Source organism: Panthera leo, chromosome B1 (genome assembly GCF_018350215.1).
Source record: "Panthera leo isolate Ple1 chromosome B1, P.leo_Ple1_pat1.1, whole genome shotgun sequence".
NCBI classification, from domain to species: Eukaryota; Metazoa; Chordata; class Mammalia; order Carnivora; family Felidae; genus Panthera; species Panthera leo.
The window spans coordinates 102,844,816-102,864,941 of NC_056682.1; the positions used below are offsets into that span (position 1 = coordinate 102,844,816).

Here is a 20,126-nt window from a genome sequence, read left to right on the forward strand (position 1 = left end):
GCTATGTGTTTTATGACACAAACTCTAGGGCCATAATGCAGATCATAGTCACTTTTGAAGAGACAGGTTGTTCTCAGAACGCATTCCGGGATTTTGTTAACATTCTCTTTGAAACTATTCATATTTTCCAAACAGATGTACTAAAATTTTAATTACTTTATTTATTTATTTTTTTTTAAATTTTTTTTTTCAACATTTTTTATTTATTTTTGGGACAGAGAGAGACAGAGCATGAATGGGGGAGGGGCAGAGAGAGAGAGGGAGACACAGAATCGGAAACAGGCTCCAGGCTCCAGGCTCCGAGCCAGCAGCCCAGAGCCTGACGCGGGGCTCGAACTCACGGACCGCGAGATCGTGACCTGGCTGATGTCGGACGCTTAACCGACTGCGCCACCCAGGCGCCCCAAAAAAATTTTAATTACTTTAAAGCAATTAATCTTCTTGATCAGTACTTGGCCCTCACTGGATCATCTTCTGAGTCATGTTTATTAATGAACCTGACAGCAAATTCACTAATAAGTGTGTTTGGAGGCCAGATAATTATTTTAAGGATGTGAGCTCCACAAGAGCAGGGATTTTCTTTTTCTTTTTTGTTCACTGATATAATGTGCCAGCCATCAAGAAGAACATCTGGCACGTAGTAGGTGTTCAATAATTATCTGCTGAATAGCTGAATGATAAAAATCCAGTCTTTTTTTTTAATCTCTATAGAGCTGTGAGAATGATTTCATAAGTAAATAATATGTTTTGGGTTGTTTTTTTCTCTAAATGTAATTCCTTATAACGAAAGTCGTGTACTACTTCTCGGTCTATTTCCATAAGCTGTGTAACTTTCCTGTAGTTTATTGCTTTTGCTTTAGCATTTTGGTTTGAAAAGCCTTTAAAAATGTTATTGCCATTGTTTACTTTTCTTTCTTGTAATTTACATACAAAACAAAACAAAACAAAATCTTTCCTAACCCAGATTCCTGAGAGAAACCAAATATTTATACTGACCCAAAAATATATCTATTTTCTACACCCTTTAGTTCTTTTCTAGAATCTGTTGTTTTTAAACACGACAAAACATTTTTATTGCAACTCCATTTTTAACATTGCTTTTGCCTACCTACAATCTTAGTGAAGTTCTCACGTGGGTTTATTCAGTGAAGCAAGATTTGTCCTTACAGAAAGATTTCTTTCTATAGCTTAAATTACTTTCATATTAGATCTATATCATGAAATTACATTGCTGACAGGTAAAGTCTTTGCCTTTCTTATATGGTTCTTCGTATTAATTAAAATAATATTAGCAATCCTCATTTCTCTTTCCTGACAGCTACCATTTTTTGAGAAGGATTCCTAAATTTTCCCTCAAATTCCTTCAGAATCTTTGGGTGAATCCCAATTTTTTGTTTATGTGTAGCTTTATAGCTAGACTTAGAATAGATCCTACGTGTGCTTAAGCTTGGACTTAGGTGTTGAGGAACACACAAAATCTTTAACAGGAAAGTTGAAAATCAAGTTTCTTAACTCCGAACATCCATCTGCTTGTTTTCATTTTTTTTTCATAAGTTTTTACTTTAATTCCAGTTAGTCCACATATAGTTAGTTTCTGGTGTACAATATAGTGATTCAACAATTCCATAAATCAGCTTTTACATTGTACCGATAGTCACACTGCCTTCTGACTGGTTTTTGCCTGTCTTGGTGTACTTAAATACATCGTATTTTATTGATGTTTATTAAGCCTTTTACTTTGAGCCAAGATGGTTCATGTTTATTCTTGAATGCTTTGAATTGAATTCCTTTTCTACTCACAGATTTCTTTACTAAAGGAAAGGCCTTTAATACTCTGATGATATATTAATCAGAAAAAGTAAAATATAAAAATTTATATACCCTTAATCCCAATTTGCAAAAAAAATGCATATGGCTTTATAAATAAAATAGAGTAAGTCTACCATCATTTTATTCTAAATTTTCTACATTAAAGTTGTATTCTTATAACAGTTATTATGAAAATATTTATTACAAAGTATTAAAATACTTGTTTTTCCTATTTATTCAGCATTGTTGAGATTTGACTGTGCCAAATATTCATGCTTATATTTGGTATGAACGTGTATTTTTAAGCAATTAAATTTTTTTCATCTATAAAACTAAACTCTTTTCCCTGGACATTTATAATTTCATTTTTCTAAAAATAATCTGGCCAATTTCTTGGCTTTCCAAATCTCATTGGAATTCTGAATCTAATTGTGCTATGATCTCCATTATGTGGTCAACCACACACAATTATTTCCTGTACCAGTTCCTAATTTTTTTAGTTCTTCAGGACCAAATCTTACATTTGGCTCTTTCCTTTTTACTGTCTTTTTTTTTTCTTTTTTTAAATTTGTTGAAGGAAAACAAGCAAACAAACAAACACTGCTTTTAAAAAAGATCTGCCTCTACCAGTGTCACTATGATCTATTCTAAGGTTTTACCTTTGGCAGTCTACACATAATCCCTGACCAATGGAATGCATTGGTTAAGAGCTCAGCTTGGGCAAATTGTTTCATCCTCCGTGAACTTCAGTTTTTTCAACTGTAAAACAAGGGATTCAGTTCCAACCTCAGGAGAGACGTCTATGGATTGAATGAGATAAGGCATATACAATGTTCGGTGCGATGCTGGGCTCAATAAATGCTCAATAAATGCTGCCATCTCTATGACTAGCCTGGCCAGGATGACTTTATGTTTGTCATATTTCAACAAACATCCCTGAGGGTGAATGTCATGTCTCTAGCAGAATGCTACTGTTTGCTATCCATCCTGTTATTACTCATAAAAACTATCACCTCATCCACCTCTTGGTCCCTATTTTTATTACAGAATGCCACTTTGCCTTTGAAGATTTTCCTTTTTCCACTGGATCTCTGAAATACCAGTTATATGTGAGATTCACTCCCACTGCCATGTATTCTGACCTACCCAATTTCAGTAATTCCTTTTCTAGTCTTTGTATAGTTGCATTTATACAAATACTACAGGTTGCTTTAATATAAAGCCTGTAAAGATATATGAAAAACAAAAACAAATTTTATACCAAATAATAAAATTATTTTTCTTTGCTGGTTTCTTACATAATTCATGGCCCTTGATAATTCCCATCTGAATTCAATGGTTTGATATTTTGTAAAAACATAAAGAAGCCAGTGTTTCTTCCATTTCACCTACAAATAAATAACCCATTCTCTGTACTCAGAAATGAATAGACAAGGTCCATATAATTTTATTTTATAACTTTTGCAACTAAAAATAATACAGTGATAAACACTGATTTCAACCCCTGTGTGTCAAAGGTCATACCCTTGTGTGGAAAAAAAAAAAAAAAGATAACTAATGAAAGGAAAAAAAAAATCCCCTTTTATGCACCTTTCTTTCTTTTCACAACTCATCCAAAAAGATGAGGACAGTCTTGGTTAATTTCTAAGGTTAAGAGGTCTCACACAAAGAGGTTTTAAAGAAATATTTATTGAATTAAAAGAAAAAAGTCTCTATGAGACTTTTGTTTTTCTAATGAGCATGGATTTTAACACTAACCCACATTTCCAAAAGTAGGCTTCTATAATATGAGAATTCAAAAGAGCTGACGTGTTTATTCTAAGTCCACAGGAAGGTGAAATGCCAGCCATTACAGAGCAAAGGTGAAGACATTCAAAATGTGGGGGTTTTGTTTTTTTATTTTGTGCTTTTTCCTACTTGGGCTTTAAATATTATGGTGAAAATAGCTCATTTGTTTTTCTGGAATGGCTAGAACAGATCATCAAAGTAATTTGATTCATACAAATGCTCTTCCTCCACATTCTTTCAGAAAAGTAAAACAAAACACTTAATCATCTTTGTTTTGGTCTGCATTAATCTCACAAATCTCAAAAAAGATTTATTGGCCTGTGTCTTAGCGTCTGTTACATAATGAAATGCTAATTTCATTTTCATAAAATGATTCCTACATTGAGCGTGAGATAAAGCATCAAACCAGATTTTATTTTGTAGGTTTAATATTTTAAGTGTTTTTTTAATTTTAAAATAATTTCAAAATTATCAAAAATTTCTAAATGTACAAAGATCTTTTTACTCCTGAGCCATTCTGAAATAAATTATCACTGGATGATTTAGTGTGCATTTCCTACCACCAGGGACAATTCTTCTGTGTAACCACAAGATAATCACCTATCTGGGAGGAGAAACTTTTCCTCTACCCTCTTGTAGGGTAGTTCAGTATCAGGGGCCTGCTAATTTAACTGACAAAGGCTGCTTAACAGGAGAAAAGTAATATACATTTATTAGTATTTTTATTTGCACAGGAGTTCACAGAAAAAGAAGTGAAGCTTAAAGAAGCAGATTCAGGAATGTATATATACTTCTTAACAAAGGAAAGAGGGTGTGAGCTTCAAAGGAAGATAAATCATAGGGAAGTGAGTAGGAAGTATATGGGGGAACCAGTGGATGATAAGGGCCATTTTAGTAAGGTTTATTTATGCAGATTCATTTCGGTGCTGGCTCTCCATCTCTGTGGATAAAAGTTTCTCCTTTTATCCTGGTACACAAGAGGAGTGAAATTTATGCCACCTTCACAAAGGGAAGTTTATGCTCTGCTTTTAGAGAGATCAGGGAAGGGCAAAGAATTCTTCCTGTATTTGTCTACTCTTAATTGCCTTCAGCTTAAAATAATCCTATGTCAAAGTGATATAAATTCAGAAAATGAACATTGGTACAATACTACCCTCTAATCCTCAAACCCATTCAATTTTTTGCCAAATACTTTGTTCATACCCTTCATAGAAAAAAAAGGATGCAACTCACGATCATAGACTGCATTTATATTTTATGATTTTAGGTCTCTTTCAGTCTGAGATAGTTCCCCAATCTTTCCTTGACTTTCATGACCTGAGACTTTAGATTACAGCCTGATATTCAGTGGAGCGTCTCTCAATTGGCTTTTGTCTAATGTTTCCTCATAATTAGATTCAGATTATGCATTTGGGGAAAAATACCACAGATGTGAAGCTATTTTTTTCTTAATGCATCTTATCAGACGGTCAGAGTTTGGATTTTTTTCATTACAGGTGATTTTAACCTTGATCCTTTGACTAAGGTGGTGCTTGCCAAGATTCTCCAATGTAAAGTTATTCTTTAGTATTTCCTTCAGTATTCACTAAGTATTGACAGGAGGGAGATCCTATGAATTATGTAAATATTCCATTCCTCATCTAAATTTTAGCCACTAGTTTTAGCATCCATTGATATTTCTTATTTGAATTATTACTGTGATGTCTGCCAAATATTGATTTTCTATTCCATAATTTCTTCTACCTTTATTAGTAGGCACTCCAGTGTAAAGAAAAGACTTCTCCTGTTCCTATTTAGGTTTGCTTTAAAATCCTTATAAGTATAAATTAATTAATGAGTTCCTATTGTAATTAATGAGTTATAATGTATTCTTCTTATTATTTATTTTGATGCTAAAATTGTCCCATTTTTTAACCAGCTTCTGAATACTTCTTAATTTCTGGCACAAAAAGAAATTCTAGGTTCATCCATTTTAGATTCATATGAATGTTACAAAAAAAGGGAATATGGACTATTGAAATTTTTAATAAACCAATTTACAGCTGTAGGAGGAAATCTATTTGGTACAAGTCTAGGGCATAAATGTTAAACAGTGACTGCAACTTAAAAAAAAAATTCCTATAAAGAAAAACAATTTTTCTAAGTTTAAAAAAAGAAAATAAACAGAAATGGGCATCAGTTATTACACATGTGTACACCATACATCTCTCTCTCTCTCTCTCTCTCCCTCAAAATTCAAAATGAAGATGTGAGCAACATCAGAAACTGGTTTTCACCTGAACTGAATGCAGAGTGCCCTCTAGAGGCTTCATTCAATCAATGCAGTATTTCCAACAGCGGATGAACCTACTTAAATTTCTATACGTTTCAGACACAGTTCTTATTACATGAATAGAATTACTCGACACACAATAAGTGACCCTGAGTTGATTCAGCATAGGAGGGACTGCCTGTAACGAAACGAATGTAAGGGATCTGACGAAAAGTGGGCTTGTACCCAATCAACTACACAAAAGAATTGAAAACATGCCATCAGGAGATAGAAGACATTAAATTGTCAGTTTGTAACTTTGGTAAAGCTGTTATGAAATCTTCCAAAAATTTATCACAGAAGGAATATCTTCATAACTGATTCCACTATTTCCTCTATATCCATAGCCAAACTGGTGTAGATTCTGATGGGCAAGCTGCCTCACTCCCCAGTCTTCATTGGTTCACTATATGCCGCAGCAGACCCAGAGACTAGTCATAAATTAAAACCAAGAATGGCAACCAGGTCTTGAAATGAAACTTCAAAACAGATGTGAAAAATATCACATTTAAGCTGATATAGTTTAAATAAGTGTTATTTAATGAATAATTAAGTAGAAAGGTAAACAATTTCTGCTATAAAATTTTTGTACTGCTCTCAAGTATACAGTCTCTAGGGCGCCTGGGTGGCTCAGTCGGTTGAGCGTCCGACTTCGGCTCAGGTCATGATCTCACAGTCTGTGGGTTCGAGCCCCGCGTCGGGCTCTGTGCTGACAGCTCAGAGCCTGGAGCCTGCTTCCGATCCTGTGTCTCCCACTCTCTCTGCCCCTCCCCCGCTCTCACTCTCTCAAAAATAAATAAATGTAAAAAAAAATTTTTTTAAATAAAAAAAAGTATATAGTCTCTAAATTACTTAATGTCTCAGATATAGTTATTAAAAGCATCTCTTTCTCCCCGCCTTTGCTATAATTTAGAGGAATTTGAATAAAATCCTTTTACCAGTAGCTGTTGTGTTAAAAAAAAAAAAAAAAAAAAAAGACCTTTCAAATATTTGTCCCAGTGAAATTCAACTTTAACATTACTGATTTAAGAGAAAAGTTTTAAAATGATATTATTTTCCTGTTAATGGTAACTGTTACCTAAATACATGGTCAATGATCCAAGAGAAAATATAATTAGACATGATTCAAAATTTAATCTTCTAGTCTTCCTAGTCACACCTTGGTATTGTATAGAGACTTGGCAGATACATTTTATGAAATTAAAGGAAAACTATAGTCAACATAAGAATGTGGTTACATAGGCTCCTGGGTGGCTCAGTCCATTAAGTTTCCGACTCTTGATTTCGACTCAGGTCATGATGTTAGGATTTGTGAGATCAAGCACCGAGTTGAGCTCTGCGCTGACGGTGCAGATCCTGTTTGGGATTCTCTCTCTCTCTCTCTCTCTCTCTCTCTCTCTTTCTGCCCCTCCCTTGCTGTCTATCTTCCTTTCTCTCTCTCTCAAAAATAAAATAAATACTAAAAAAAAAAAAAAAAAAAAAGAATATAGTTACATCAGATGACTATACCAGACCTAACTTATCTTCTTTGCTTTTTTGACATAGACTCAACTGTAAAATATATCATTTAATGTTTCTGTTGAAATTCTTATTTCTAAGAACATTGCAGGGGAGGAAAATTCTTTCCTCTGCCCATTTTAGGTCTTGGCTGGGCTTTGTAACAAAAGACAGCTTAAGAGAGAAAAACATACACATGTTCATGTGATATGGGAGCCCTTGTATGGAAATGAAGACCCAAAGAAATGACAAAACCTAAACGCTCTTCTACTAGGATGAACAAAGAGAAGCTTTTGTGGAAACAGAAAATATGTTAAAGTAAGGTTAAAGAAAGATAAGAATTATTTAACAAGGTCTGTTTATGCAGAATTCTTTCAGTCTTCCTGTCCTTGATAATAAGAATGTTCCTTTCTTGCTGGTTCAGGGAGGACATCTTTCAAAGGGGGGGGGGGGTCTTATCCTGTTTTCAGGAAGAAAAGGGGAGAGCAGAATGCTTTTCTTACATCTACTGTTTTTCAAGTGACTTTAACCTCAAAATAATCCTGATGCTGAAGTGGCATATTTTGAAGTGGATAGTCGACCACCCTTCAAAATTAATGATAAAATATACAACTTTTCTGTGCATGTATAGCTAGTTTAATTTTGTTCTCTTCCAGGTGTTCATCAATAAGCCAATACGAATATATTTACACTATAGAACAAAGAAAGGTTCAAAAGCATTGACTAGATGATGCAAATGTTAGAGTAAGTGCCAAGGTTTTCTTGACTTAAAAATGAAAGCTTAACTTGTTCATAACGCTGGTTAGGAACTGTGTTTTCTATTGCTTCAATCTTTAAAATTATTCGCTTTTTATAGTCTGCTTCTTCAAGAGAATGGAATTTTAAATAAATAAAAACCACCCTTGATGATAGTATCCCATATTAAAACAAAAATAACAAAAATACCAAAGAATCTACCCCCCTATTGATCCATAAAGCTATCAAGCTATGCTCTTCCTGTATCCCTGTCAGTGGGTGCATTTTGTGTTATTTTTAACTTTGTAATAAATGGTAAGCAGAGTAATGATGTTTGCATGACCTCTTCATGTTTCTCCTTTTCCTCTCCTACCATCCCTGCTTCCCAAAGTAGAGAAACTCACATCTTAACATTCTGTGCTCTTCCGGGCTCAGCCTGTTCATGAGATCTAGTATGGTGTCATTTTCCTCTTAATAAAATCTCAGAAGTACTGTTAGGTGAGAATCATGCTTAATATTTGCCTTTGGATAAGGTTTTACCCCTGTTTATATTTCTTCTCAAGTATTGATCTGTGAGTTTGATTCCAGGGAATTGGAAAGGATTTCCCAAATCAGAAATACCTCCTGAACCCTGCTTACTGATCCCCGAAACTATACTTTGTAGCAGAAAGATGTGTCCCTGTCACAATACTCATAGCCTTTAAGCCTTTGTTGGCTCTTTTGCTCAGAGGCAGATGTATTGAAATGAGGAGGGAAGAAATAATATAAATACCATGGAGAAAAATGCATCTAAAAAAGACAGAGGAAAAGCCTACACATGACTTTTTAATATAAGCTTCTCCTTCTTCAGTACTACCTTTTATCTTTATTGACTTCAGATCTAGTTGTTCTTGACTCTTTGTCCTCTTATCCAATATTTAATAATCCCAGCAAGGATCTGAACTGCAAGGATAAGCAAGCTAAACCTGTCCTGCTTCCAGAGGTGTATAATCTAATGGAGAATACATGCAAGTGAACACACAATTACAATAAAGTGTAATAAGCTTTGTAACGGGAGAAATAGAGGTTGCTATGGAAGTACATAGTCAGACTGTCTCATGCAATCTAGGATTCAGTTTCCCTCCCATATTTAAGGTGAAAATCGTAGGATGGCTAACATTAAGCCAGGCAAAAAGGCCAATGTATGCACTTATTAGAGTATCTTCTGACAAAACTGTGTTTATTCACGGAAACTATATGCTACTCTCAATCTGTCACTCTGCCCTTGTGAATGAGAGTGTTTCACCTGTGCGGAACAGTTCCAATGAAGAGGCCAACTCAGTAGGATAACTGTGGGAGGATGTGGTTTCTGTGTAACTTTGCTCACTCGTGCCCTTTCATGGCCTGAACAGCACCTGCAGTTCACTACATCTCTGCTCCAACCTGGCTTCTCTCCCCGCATGTTTGTCCTGGCTGCAGCCACAAGAGGTTTGACTTATTTGGGCACGTGGCACATCAGTTCAGCAACCTAGCACATTACAGAAGCTGAGAGGAAATGAATAGGGATACAGACAAGAATGCAAATTGAGTGCTACAACAGAGGCCATGTTTATAAGAAATACCCCTATCCTCTGGGCTTGAGTATTAGACATGCAAAGACCATTTTTAGACACTATTTAAATTATTAAAGCACATAGCTTAGGTAAAACTTTAGAAATATCCATTTTTGCCTGAGGCCAATGCAACTTCAAAATTTCTCCGAGGGGCGTCTGGGTGGCTCAGTCGGTTGAGCATCCAACTTTGGCTCAGGTCATGATCTCGCGGGTTGTGGGTTCGAGCCCTGTGTCGGGCTCTGTGCTGACTACTCAGTGCCTGGAGCCTGCTTCAGGTTCTGTGTCTCTCCATCTCTCGGCCCCTCCCTCTGCTCATGCTCTGTGTCTCTCTGTCTCTCAATAATAAATAAATGTTAAAAAAAAAATTTTTTTTAATTCTCCGAGCAAACCTTTCTCTTCTACTACCTTCTTAAGCCACAAGTGTTAAAGTTCTTAATTACTAAAGTAATTAAGACATCATGACTTTATTCATCGAAAACATATATACACAAAGTAATCTTTTTTTTTTTTATGTTTATTCATTTTTTAAGAAAGAGAGAGAGAGACAGAGCATGAGCGGGGGAGGGGCAGAGAGAGGAGACAGAATCTGAAGCAGGTTCCAGGCTCTGAACTGTCAGCACAGAGCTGGACATGGGGCTTGAACTCATGAACCACAAGATCATGACCTGAGCCCAAGTCAGACACTTAACCGACTGAGCCACCCAGGCGCCCTCACAAAGTAATCTTTATTGAGTAATTTATTTCTCTCCAAATTGGTCAAGAATATGCTCAGAGTACTAATCATAATAACAAAAAGTAAAACCTAAAAATTACTCCTTCACTATAGTCTTTTAGACAACACTTCTCATTCCGAATCACCAAAGATTACAGTTCCTGGGCTTTGGACATCTGGAAGCATTTCCTTTATAGAAGAACCCACTATCGATTTTTTCCTTGTCTTATATTTGCAAATATGCTTTGTTCTCCGGAATCTTTCCTAAAAAGTCTTGGCTTACGGTGTAAGATCAAAGCGTAAAATGTGACCTTGGCAGCAGGCCGGGAGGAAATGTGGACATAAGAGGTGGGCGAGTGTGTGGAGGAAGGAAGAGCACTAGTGTCCTTCATTCTTGCCCTGGCTTTGCTGTCATTTGACTCCCCTGAGCTTCCTTTTTCTGTCTTAAATGCAGGACTTGAATTAAATGAATTTCAGGTTATTTCTTTTTTTTTTTTTAATTTTTTTAACGTTTTTATTTATTTTTGAGACAGAGAGAGAGCATGAACGGGGGAGGGTCAGAGAGAGAGGGAGACACAGAATCTGAAACAGGCTCCAGGCTCTGAGCTGTCAGCACAGAGCCCGACGCGGGGCTCGAACTCACAGACCGCGAGATCATGACCTGAGCCGAAGTCGGACGCTTAACCGACTGAGCCACCCAAGCGTCCCAATTTCAGGTTATTTCTAAGATTGTAGTTATTTGTTTGTTCTTCAGGAATTTACACTACTTGCCAGTACCAATGATGCAACCATAGCATGTAACCATAAAAACCAAGTCTGGTGAATTTGGGTTGCATGCTCACCATGACTCAGTATCAGAAACTAGAAATTTGAGGTTTTAAAGTATAGATATCCAGTGATGTTAACATCAATGCACAAAATGTTAAAAACATGACCATGATACAGTATAAAATGAACGTGTTTGTGTTTTTTTAATATTTTTAATGTTTATTTAGTTTTGAGAGACAGAGCATATGTGAGGAAGGGGCAGAGGGAGAGGGAGATACAGAATCCGAAGCAGGTTCCAGGCTCTAAGCTCTCAGCACAGAGCCTGACGCAGGGCTCGAACCCAAAAACCCCGAGATCATGACCTGAGCCAAAGTTGGACACTTAACCGACTGAGCCACCCAGGCACCTCTGTTTGTGGTTTTAATTCAACTAATTAATTAATAATATCCAAAAAGATAAAAAGGCACATTCAAAGAGTATTCGAGGAGCTGGGTAGGTACAGGCAATTTAATAAAGGAATGTTAGAATAAGATGGTTAGATTAGATACAGTTAATGCCCTACAAGGCAGGAAACCATAACCTTTGATATTATCTTTTCTACCAGAAAGGATTCTACAAATGACAATGTCTAGGTTCTAATCAAATAGTAAAATTTAAATCATTAAATAATCCTTGGATAAGCCTATTAAACCATGGCATTCAAAGACATGCTATATCCTTTCCTTAACAATAATTTTTTGAAGGCTTCTGTACTGGAGACTCTTGAATATGTAATTGATGTCCAAAGGCTCCAAATACACCTGAAATCCATTCATCTCTTTCCCTATTTTCTCTGGTTGGGCCACTAGTGAATCATAATTTTCTGATGGTAGTCTAGGGGAAATCTGCTCACACAATTTACATAATTTAGATAATTTAGACATAATTTACACAATTTACATCATTTTAAAAAGCTTCTTTTTTTTTTTAAAGCTTCATTGTCATATTGGATTAACCTACTATCCTACTGGTAAAATCTAATTCATATTAATACCATTTCTAAAAAACATACCTTTTCTGTTTGCTTTCTATGTTGGTTTATTTTTGTAAGTGAAAGGTAAGAATGAGGGGTAATAATGCGGAAGGTTTATATTCACTTAATTCTAAATAAACAATGAATAAGCCAAGGTCTAACAGGGATTTACTAGACTTCATTGAATTCTGTCACACTCCCCTCAGAGAACTGTTGGTTTAACAATAGTCTATGTAATTCTCTGTCCACTTGCAACTGAGTAGGGAGGCCACCTCAAATAAAGATTTTAGTAATAGTGTTTGAGTCAAAGAGTCATTTATGAATTTCTGTGGCTCCTTCATGGTAAATAAATAAATAAACAAATAAATGAAGTGTCCTCTTAGAGAAAGCCACAGTAAAATTTGATTTTAAAGTGGTCACTCAAGACAATAACTTGTTGGATCAGTGATTTTCAGCTTTTTAGGGGAAGTCAAGAACTTGATAAAAACTATAAGCCCTTCCTTCAGAAAGAGACAATGAGCATATAAGACATACATTATTTCATATTTCATTTTATCTGGGATGATTCATCCCATTCATGCACCTTGGTCAAGAACTCACAGCTTACTTTCCTAAGCTGCATATATAAGCTGCATAATAAGGAGCTGCATAAAAGATATGTGGTAGGTGAGACAACTGATCCTCATAGCTTGCCTCCCAAGCCTGTCCTAACATCTGACCTTATAAATCAGCTACATTTCAGTTGTAGACACTAGTAGGTTTTCTTTGAAGCTGAAGCAGACAACAGCCAACGAATGGAAAACCTAAGCCCAATTATTTGGGGATAACATAGCCCTCTTACGGTCCTGCTGTATTGACAATTCCTAAAATCGTGAACAACCAAATCGTAGAGTGAAATGTCATGGGCCTCAGAGTGCACCCTTGTCCTGCCCTTTATAAGTGAAATGACTTTAAGAAAGACACTTCTTTTGGGCATATGGGTGGCTCAGTCAGTTAAGCATCCAACTCTTGATTTTGGGTCAGATAATGATCCCATGGTTCATGAGATCAAGCCCCATGTCGGGCTCTGTGCTGACAGCCTGGAGCCTGCTTGGGATTGTCTCCATCTCTTTTTCTGTCCCTCCTCCGCTCTCATGCTCATGCTCGCTCTCTCTCTCTCTTTCAAAAATAAATAAATAAACCTAAAATGGAATGTACTCCGTTCTTAAGGCTCAAGTTACTCATCTGAATGATTAAGGAGCAGAATCCAGAGCACAACTCATGGGAACCATAACCCTTGTTTAATCTGCTGGGTAGAATCAGGAAACAGATCCAAAGTTGAGGATATACATACCCAGTAATGCAGGGTCATGTAGGATTTGTTCTATTTGTATGTAAAAGTTTGGTAGAATGTTTTTCTTTTTCTACTCTAAATCTTAAGTCAAAATGTTATATTAAGATTATAACTATGTTTCATGCATTTAGCGATCTAAAGGGAAAAGCAGAGTTTATCAGCTGTAATTCATTCTGCCTCTCACTTGTCAGAACGTTGAGCTTTATAAGCAAGAAATAAACCTTAGTAAATATGTTTTCTTTTGTAGAATAAATCTAAGGCCAATTGAAATTCATGAACTATATATAATACATTTCACTAGTTAAAAACAACAAAAAATATTTTTATCCAGCAAATTCTTATATTAAAAGAATACTGTAAAAAGATTTGCTACGAATGTCATAAAACCCAAATAGGGAATATGGTTACCTTTTTTTTATCCAAGGTGTGACTAAACTTTTTGATTATCTTTTGAACCAAATTGAAATTTTTCTGTGTTTTTTAAATTACTTTTCTCTTCAGCAATATACAAAATGTATGGTTCCTACTCTCCAAACTCATTTGTTAGAATGCTTGGTAACTGGGCCAGGCCCTCAGAATACTAACCATGCTCTCAATTATTGAGCACCTACCACATGTCTGGCACTGTGCTAGCCCTTGCACATATGTTATGACTAAGCCTATTGATGGTCTCCCAATGTAACATTATTTCTCTTTTTATAAACCACACCAATAAGGTTCATAGATGTTAAGGGACTTACCCTAGGTCCCACCACTAGGTTCAACTCTAAAAGCTTATTTTCTACTTTCTACTACATCATAATGCTTCTTTCAGAGGCTTCGGATGTAAGTTCTGAGGCACACTCATTACAGCGACAGCAGTGGCTACAACCATGGCAATGAGAAATAAACTCAAATCCTAACTGAGGTACACTGTCTGGAGTCCCACCCGTCCTGTGTTCTTTCGGCTCCCAGCTGGATTCCTGAGTGCCCAAACCCTGTCCCTGCCACAGCAGTCAATACTGAGACCCACCATCTCCATAGATCTTACCAGAAGCTCCTCACCTCTGGTCACCAACACACGATTCTCTTCCTCTTTGCTGTCACTTCTCCTTTTCCTGTAGCGGTCAAAGTTACCCACTGAGGCTCACACTGTACCAAGTCCAGGGCCCATCACCCCTATAAGACCATCCCTCTTTGGCCATTGTTCCGAGGAACATATGCTGAACCCCACCCTCAAAAGAGGGAACAGGGTCCTCTTTCAGAGCAAAACCTTTACTCACTTGTCCGAATGAAAAAGGAAAGGGTGGCTGTAAGCCTGTAAGCATGTTCCCTATTAAAATTATGACAATTGGAGAATCATCACCGCATATAATTATTTCTGCAAAACGTGAACCCTGCAATAGTGAACACTCAATGAATTATTGTTGAACATTGAAGAATTCACATAATTGAAGTATAAATGAACAAGGCAGCCATGAATACAGTAATAACTGACTAAGGGTGTGCATTCTAAAGCTGCTGTTAGTGTTTCCTTGCTGAATGATTTATGTCTCAACTTTATCCGTCTTATGAGTTTGAAGTTATTTGCATACATTTTAAATAAGCATTGAATCTAATGATTGGATTTGAGTTAATGACAGGTATTTTGAGTTAAATTTCATCGTAGAATCACACTGATTTAATAACAAGTACTTACTGAGTTTATACTATGCGCCAAGGAAACAGAGCAGTAAATAAAAATGAAGACCCTTCTTTTAGGGGACATGTATAGGGCCTAGATGGGTGTCAGAGAGAAGAACAGTAAACAGATAGGAAATGAAAATAATAGAAAATAGAAAATTCTAAGAAGAACATAAAACAGAATTAAGGGGGAGTAGTGATGGGTGTGAAAAACTATTTCAGATGCTTTAGTCAGCAGAGGCTTTCTTGATGAAGTGACACTTGAGACAGGACCTGAATGGGGGAGCAAATCATGTGGAGGGAATAGCAAATATCAAGGTCCTAAAGTGGAAGTCTTGCATAGCATGTTCTGTACACTGTGATGGAGCAAGTGTTCCTGGAAGGAAAAAGCAGGAGGAAGAATAGAAGATGAGCTCAGAAACATAGCAAGGGAGCCAGAGCATCATGGGACTTGGGGGTAGGTCATAATGGTCATATAAAAGTGGTGATCCTGTCTGGGGTTTGAAATGGCTCATTAACAAGTTTGCCACAGAGGAATATAGTACCAGAAAGTATTGTGAGCTTATGGTGGGCAAGTCTGGTTTAGAATAGGTCTGAAAGTCACCTCAGGAACTTATTCAGTCTAGTCCAATTCCAGTGCTATTTGGAAATGTAGATAATCTGCAGGATTTGAGGCAAAGGAATTTTGTGACACTTCTCAGAGGGTTGTGGGAAACTTTGAAGCCCCAATGCCATGAATATGCAATGATGTGGGCTGTGAAGGATTTTACTGTAGACCCAGTGACTTATAACATACAGTGACATCATATGTAGGGCTTGAGGTACAGACATTTCACAGCCTGAAAGAAAGAGTATAAATATGAAGGTCAAGGTATATTATTTAGGGATTTCACATCACAAATAACAGAAATCAAGCAAAACTAGATAGTTTTAAAAAATGGAGACAATTCATTATAAGGACATGGAGTGGTTCCCAGAATACAAGGGTGGGAAGGCAGTTATGCCTTAGAAAGGGCTTTTTCAGAACTAGAAAATTGTCAGGACTCTCTCCATCTCACAGCCCTGCATTTTCCTACTCGTATGCTTCATTCTTAGCTCCCTCCGCACACAGAAGAAAATCTCTTTGGCTGGGATCAGTTGTTTTCTTTTGGTCCAATCAATTATAACCAAAGACGTGAGGTCAAGAAGTGTCAACAAGCCTGGCAACAAGCTCCTGGGAGTTACTCTCAAAGAAAGTAGTGGGTTGGGCAGACAAATCAAGTAACTTCAGCCACATAGGTATACAATTAGGTCATCCACCTACACATTCATTTTATGTGCAGACAACTTTGAAAAGTCCTCCTAAAAGATCTCCTACCCCAATCCTAGGTGTTATTTTTAGGGGCTGAGAAATGATAAGACAGGCAAAAAAAATGTATGTGAAGAAAAATCACATAATGTATGCATTTTTCTTGTGAATTGTGGTTTTAGTGCAAAAATTTCTCCATCATGGCAAGATGGCATAATATGAAAGAAAATGGAAAATTTAAGTCAGAAAATCTGGTTTAAATCTTGGCACTATTAATTAATGGTCATGGGAATGTAAGCAATTCATTCTGGTTTTCAGATAAATGATACAATTGGACGAGATTCTCCTTAAGGCAAATATTCTTTGACTCTAATATAATATTTCCATTTGGTAGCAAATAATTGCTTATAAATTTGTTCTCAGATTAATTGCAAACATACAGAAAAATGGTTAAGATAGGGAATAGTTTACAATAACTAAGACAGGGAAACTACCTAACTGTCAGTAATGAATATATGAAGAAGTGTGTACACACACACACACACACACACACACACACACACTGGAGTATTTTCAGCCATACAAAGACAAGGAAATTCAACTACTTGTGACAACGTGGATGGACCTTAAAAGCATTATGCTAAGTGAAATAAGTCAGACAGAGAAAGACAAATACTGTAGGTACTATATGATCTCACTTATATGTGGAATGTAACAACAAAGCAAAACAAAACGAAATGAGAAAACCCCCACAGAACTCTTAGAAAAAGAGATCAGGTTTGTGGTTACCAGAAGGGGGTGTGGGGGGAGCAAATTGGAGGAAGGAGATTAAAAGGTACAAACCTGCTGTTATGAGATAAATAAGTACTAAAGATGTGATGTACCATGTGATGACTAGAGCTAACACCACTGTAGAATATACGGGAAAGTTGTGAAGAGTGTAGATCCTAAGAGTTCTCATCACAAGGAGAAGTGTTTCTTTCTTTTCTTTTTATTGTATCTGTATGAGAAGATGGACATTAGCTGAACCTACTGTGGTAATCATTTCACAATGTATGTAAATCAAACCATCATGCTGTATGCCTTAAACTTATACAGTGATGTGTGTCATTTATTTCTCAATAAAACCGGAGGAAAAAAACTAAAACATATACACAGGCTATAGAATCCTATAGATTTGAGTTTGCTTTTGGCCCTGCCAGTGTTTGACTTTGCATAAATTAACAAATTAATTAATTTCCTAAAACCAAGTTTGCTTCTCTACAAAATGAAGGTATGGGTGACCTCAATGCATTGTTGTGCCACAGAATAAGAAAGTGTAGGTCACCGGGTTCACCGTGAGCACTCAATTCTGGTCATTGTTATCAGCCTGTGAAAATGCCTAAGCTTGCCTGCATCTTACTCTATCACTTTGTATAAATGTGCAAGTAAGTGAAAACTAAACTCCAATAATCCTTAAAGTGTTCCAATGGCATGGACTGATGAACAAAAATGAGATTAGAGACCTGAGATTCTAGAGAGGTACTGTAGACACATAAGACCTCCGTGCCATTGACAAACTCATCATACCTCTGAATAATTTGTAGTTAACTTTGTAAAATGTGACTTTCCCATGTCCCCAAGCAGATGTGAAAGCATGGAGTTGGACAATAAAATCAGAGATCTGATCGAGAGGAATGATTCTCCTGATCTTAAAGGGGCCACCCCAGGAGCCACACGAGGTCACAGAAATTCATGTTCTCTAAAGGTAAGAAACCACCTTTTTTCTACTTTTTCTCAAAACACCTTTCAACAGTGTGTTCACTCAGAAGAGTTTGGGACAGTCCCCAGATCATTTACAGTAATGTGCTTCCTTGATGACTGAGAGGTTATAAAGCCAACCCACTCTAAAACCCTCTTACACAGTCACTTCCTGTTACTAAGGAAACCCTTCAGCACAAACACTTTCCCATTTAAAGCTTGATACCAGGCAGGCAACTGTGACAACAGGGAAGCAGGAACAAACTTGTGCTATGAAAAATAATGTTTAATACAGCAACATCTCTTTTGGGGAGAGGAAGTAACCCAATTTGTGTAAACTCTCTAAACTTGGGTTACTAAAATCAGCATAATCCGTTGTCCATTTTTTAAAGAAAAAACAGGCTTTCTGGATAAAAGGAGTGGTCCGACTTTGAGTTTCCTCGTTTCAGGATATTTGTTTACAGTGCTTCATGGAAGCAAATAAAATTCCAGGGTAAGCTCAAGCTAGGAACTTTGTGGATAACTTCCTAGAAATGCATCATAAATGACAATATGAACCCATAGCCGTTCTGATTAGAAACCATCTCTAATGACCTTTTAAAAAAAATCCAATAGAAATAAGTTTGAAAGCATGGCTGACAAAAAAAAGACAAAACAAAAAAAAAAACAAAAACAAAAACAAAAAAACCAAGGGTGCCTGCGTGGCTCAGTCGGTTAAGCATCCGACTTTTGCTCAGGTCGTGATATCATGGTTCATGGGTGTGCGCCCGGCATCAGGCTCTGTGCTGACAGCTCAGAGCCTGGAGCCTGTTTCAGATCTGTGTATCCTTCTCTCTCTCTGCCCCTCCCCTGCTCACACTCTATCTCTCTCTCTCAAAAATGAATAAACATAAAAAAAAAAAGAAAATAAATAAATATTTAAAAAATAAACAAAAACAACTTACATAACTTCTTTAGTCCTTATTTCTAAAGTAACTCATGTTCATTGTGAAAAAGTTATCCTAAGCATAGAGAGAGAAAACAATAAAAATCATGTGGAAACAGATTTCTGGTGGACCTAGTGAAGCTTGGATCCCCATAGCCAAATATTTACTTAGGCACTTAATTTACATTCATACATTTGTATCTTTTTCTTTTAAAGGAGGCCCTAGAATTGTATATAGTATAAACTTCTGGCCTCACTACACTTAATCTGTCTCTGAAATCCCCTTTTGGCCCACCACTCCCAGAGAGCATCTCTTAGCATTTGGGTTCTCTCTGTGTCTCTCTTTTTGGCACACACACACACAGACACACACGCACACAGAGGCACACAGAGGTTTGTTGAACTTACCTTTTTTCACTTTAAAAATATGTTATGGTCACTCCCGTAACTCTTTTGCATGCATTTAATAAATGCAAATGTGTAAATATGCATTTATACATGTATTGTGTGTTTGTTCGGTATCTATGTACTCCTGTTTAGAAATCCACTTCTTCCTGAAAAGGTAGTTATCTATTTTTTTTTTAATTTTTCTTTTAATGTTTATTTATTTTTGACACACAGAGAGAGAGAAAGAGCATGAGTGGGGAAGGGGCAGAGAGAGAGGGAGACACAGAATCCAAAGCAGGCTCCAGGCTCTGAGATGTCATCACAGAGCCCGACACGGGGCTTGAACTCACAGACCATGAGATTATGACCTGAGCTGAAGTTGGATGCTTAACTGAGCCACCCAGGCACCCCAGTAGTGTCTATTTTTAAAGTTAGAAATGAGTATCTGCTGATGGTTAGGAGCCAAGGAAGGCTTAGTTCTCCACTTCTTTCTTCTCATCTTACCCCATCCTCCCAACCCTCACACATACACATCTAACTCCCACTTAGGACTTTCTTTCTTCACAG

General features: G+C 36.7%; 1 protein-coding gene and 1 long non-coding RNA gene across 4 annotated transcripts in view; one reads left to right on the plus strand and one right to left on the minus strand.

Annotated features, from left to right (window-relative positions):
* TNIP3 (TNFAIP3 interacting protein 3) overlaps window positions 1–20,126 on the plus strand; it is a 91,644-nt gene that overhangs the window by 18,949 nt on the left and 52,569 nt on the right. For both annotated transcript variants that reach the window (XM_042935600.1, XM_042935601.1), the window contains exon 2: window positions 18,134–18,254. In XM_042935600.1, the coding sequence (XP_042791534.1) occupies window positions 18,134–18,254 (121 nt within the window). The remainder of the gene's footprint in view (window positions 1–18,133; window positions 18,255–20,126) is intronic.
* LOC122217904 overlaps window positions 1–20,126 on the minus strand; it is a 46,293-nt gene that overhangs the window by 2,943 nt on the left and 23,224 nt on the right. The window lies entirely within an intron of this gene.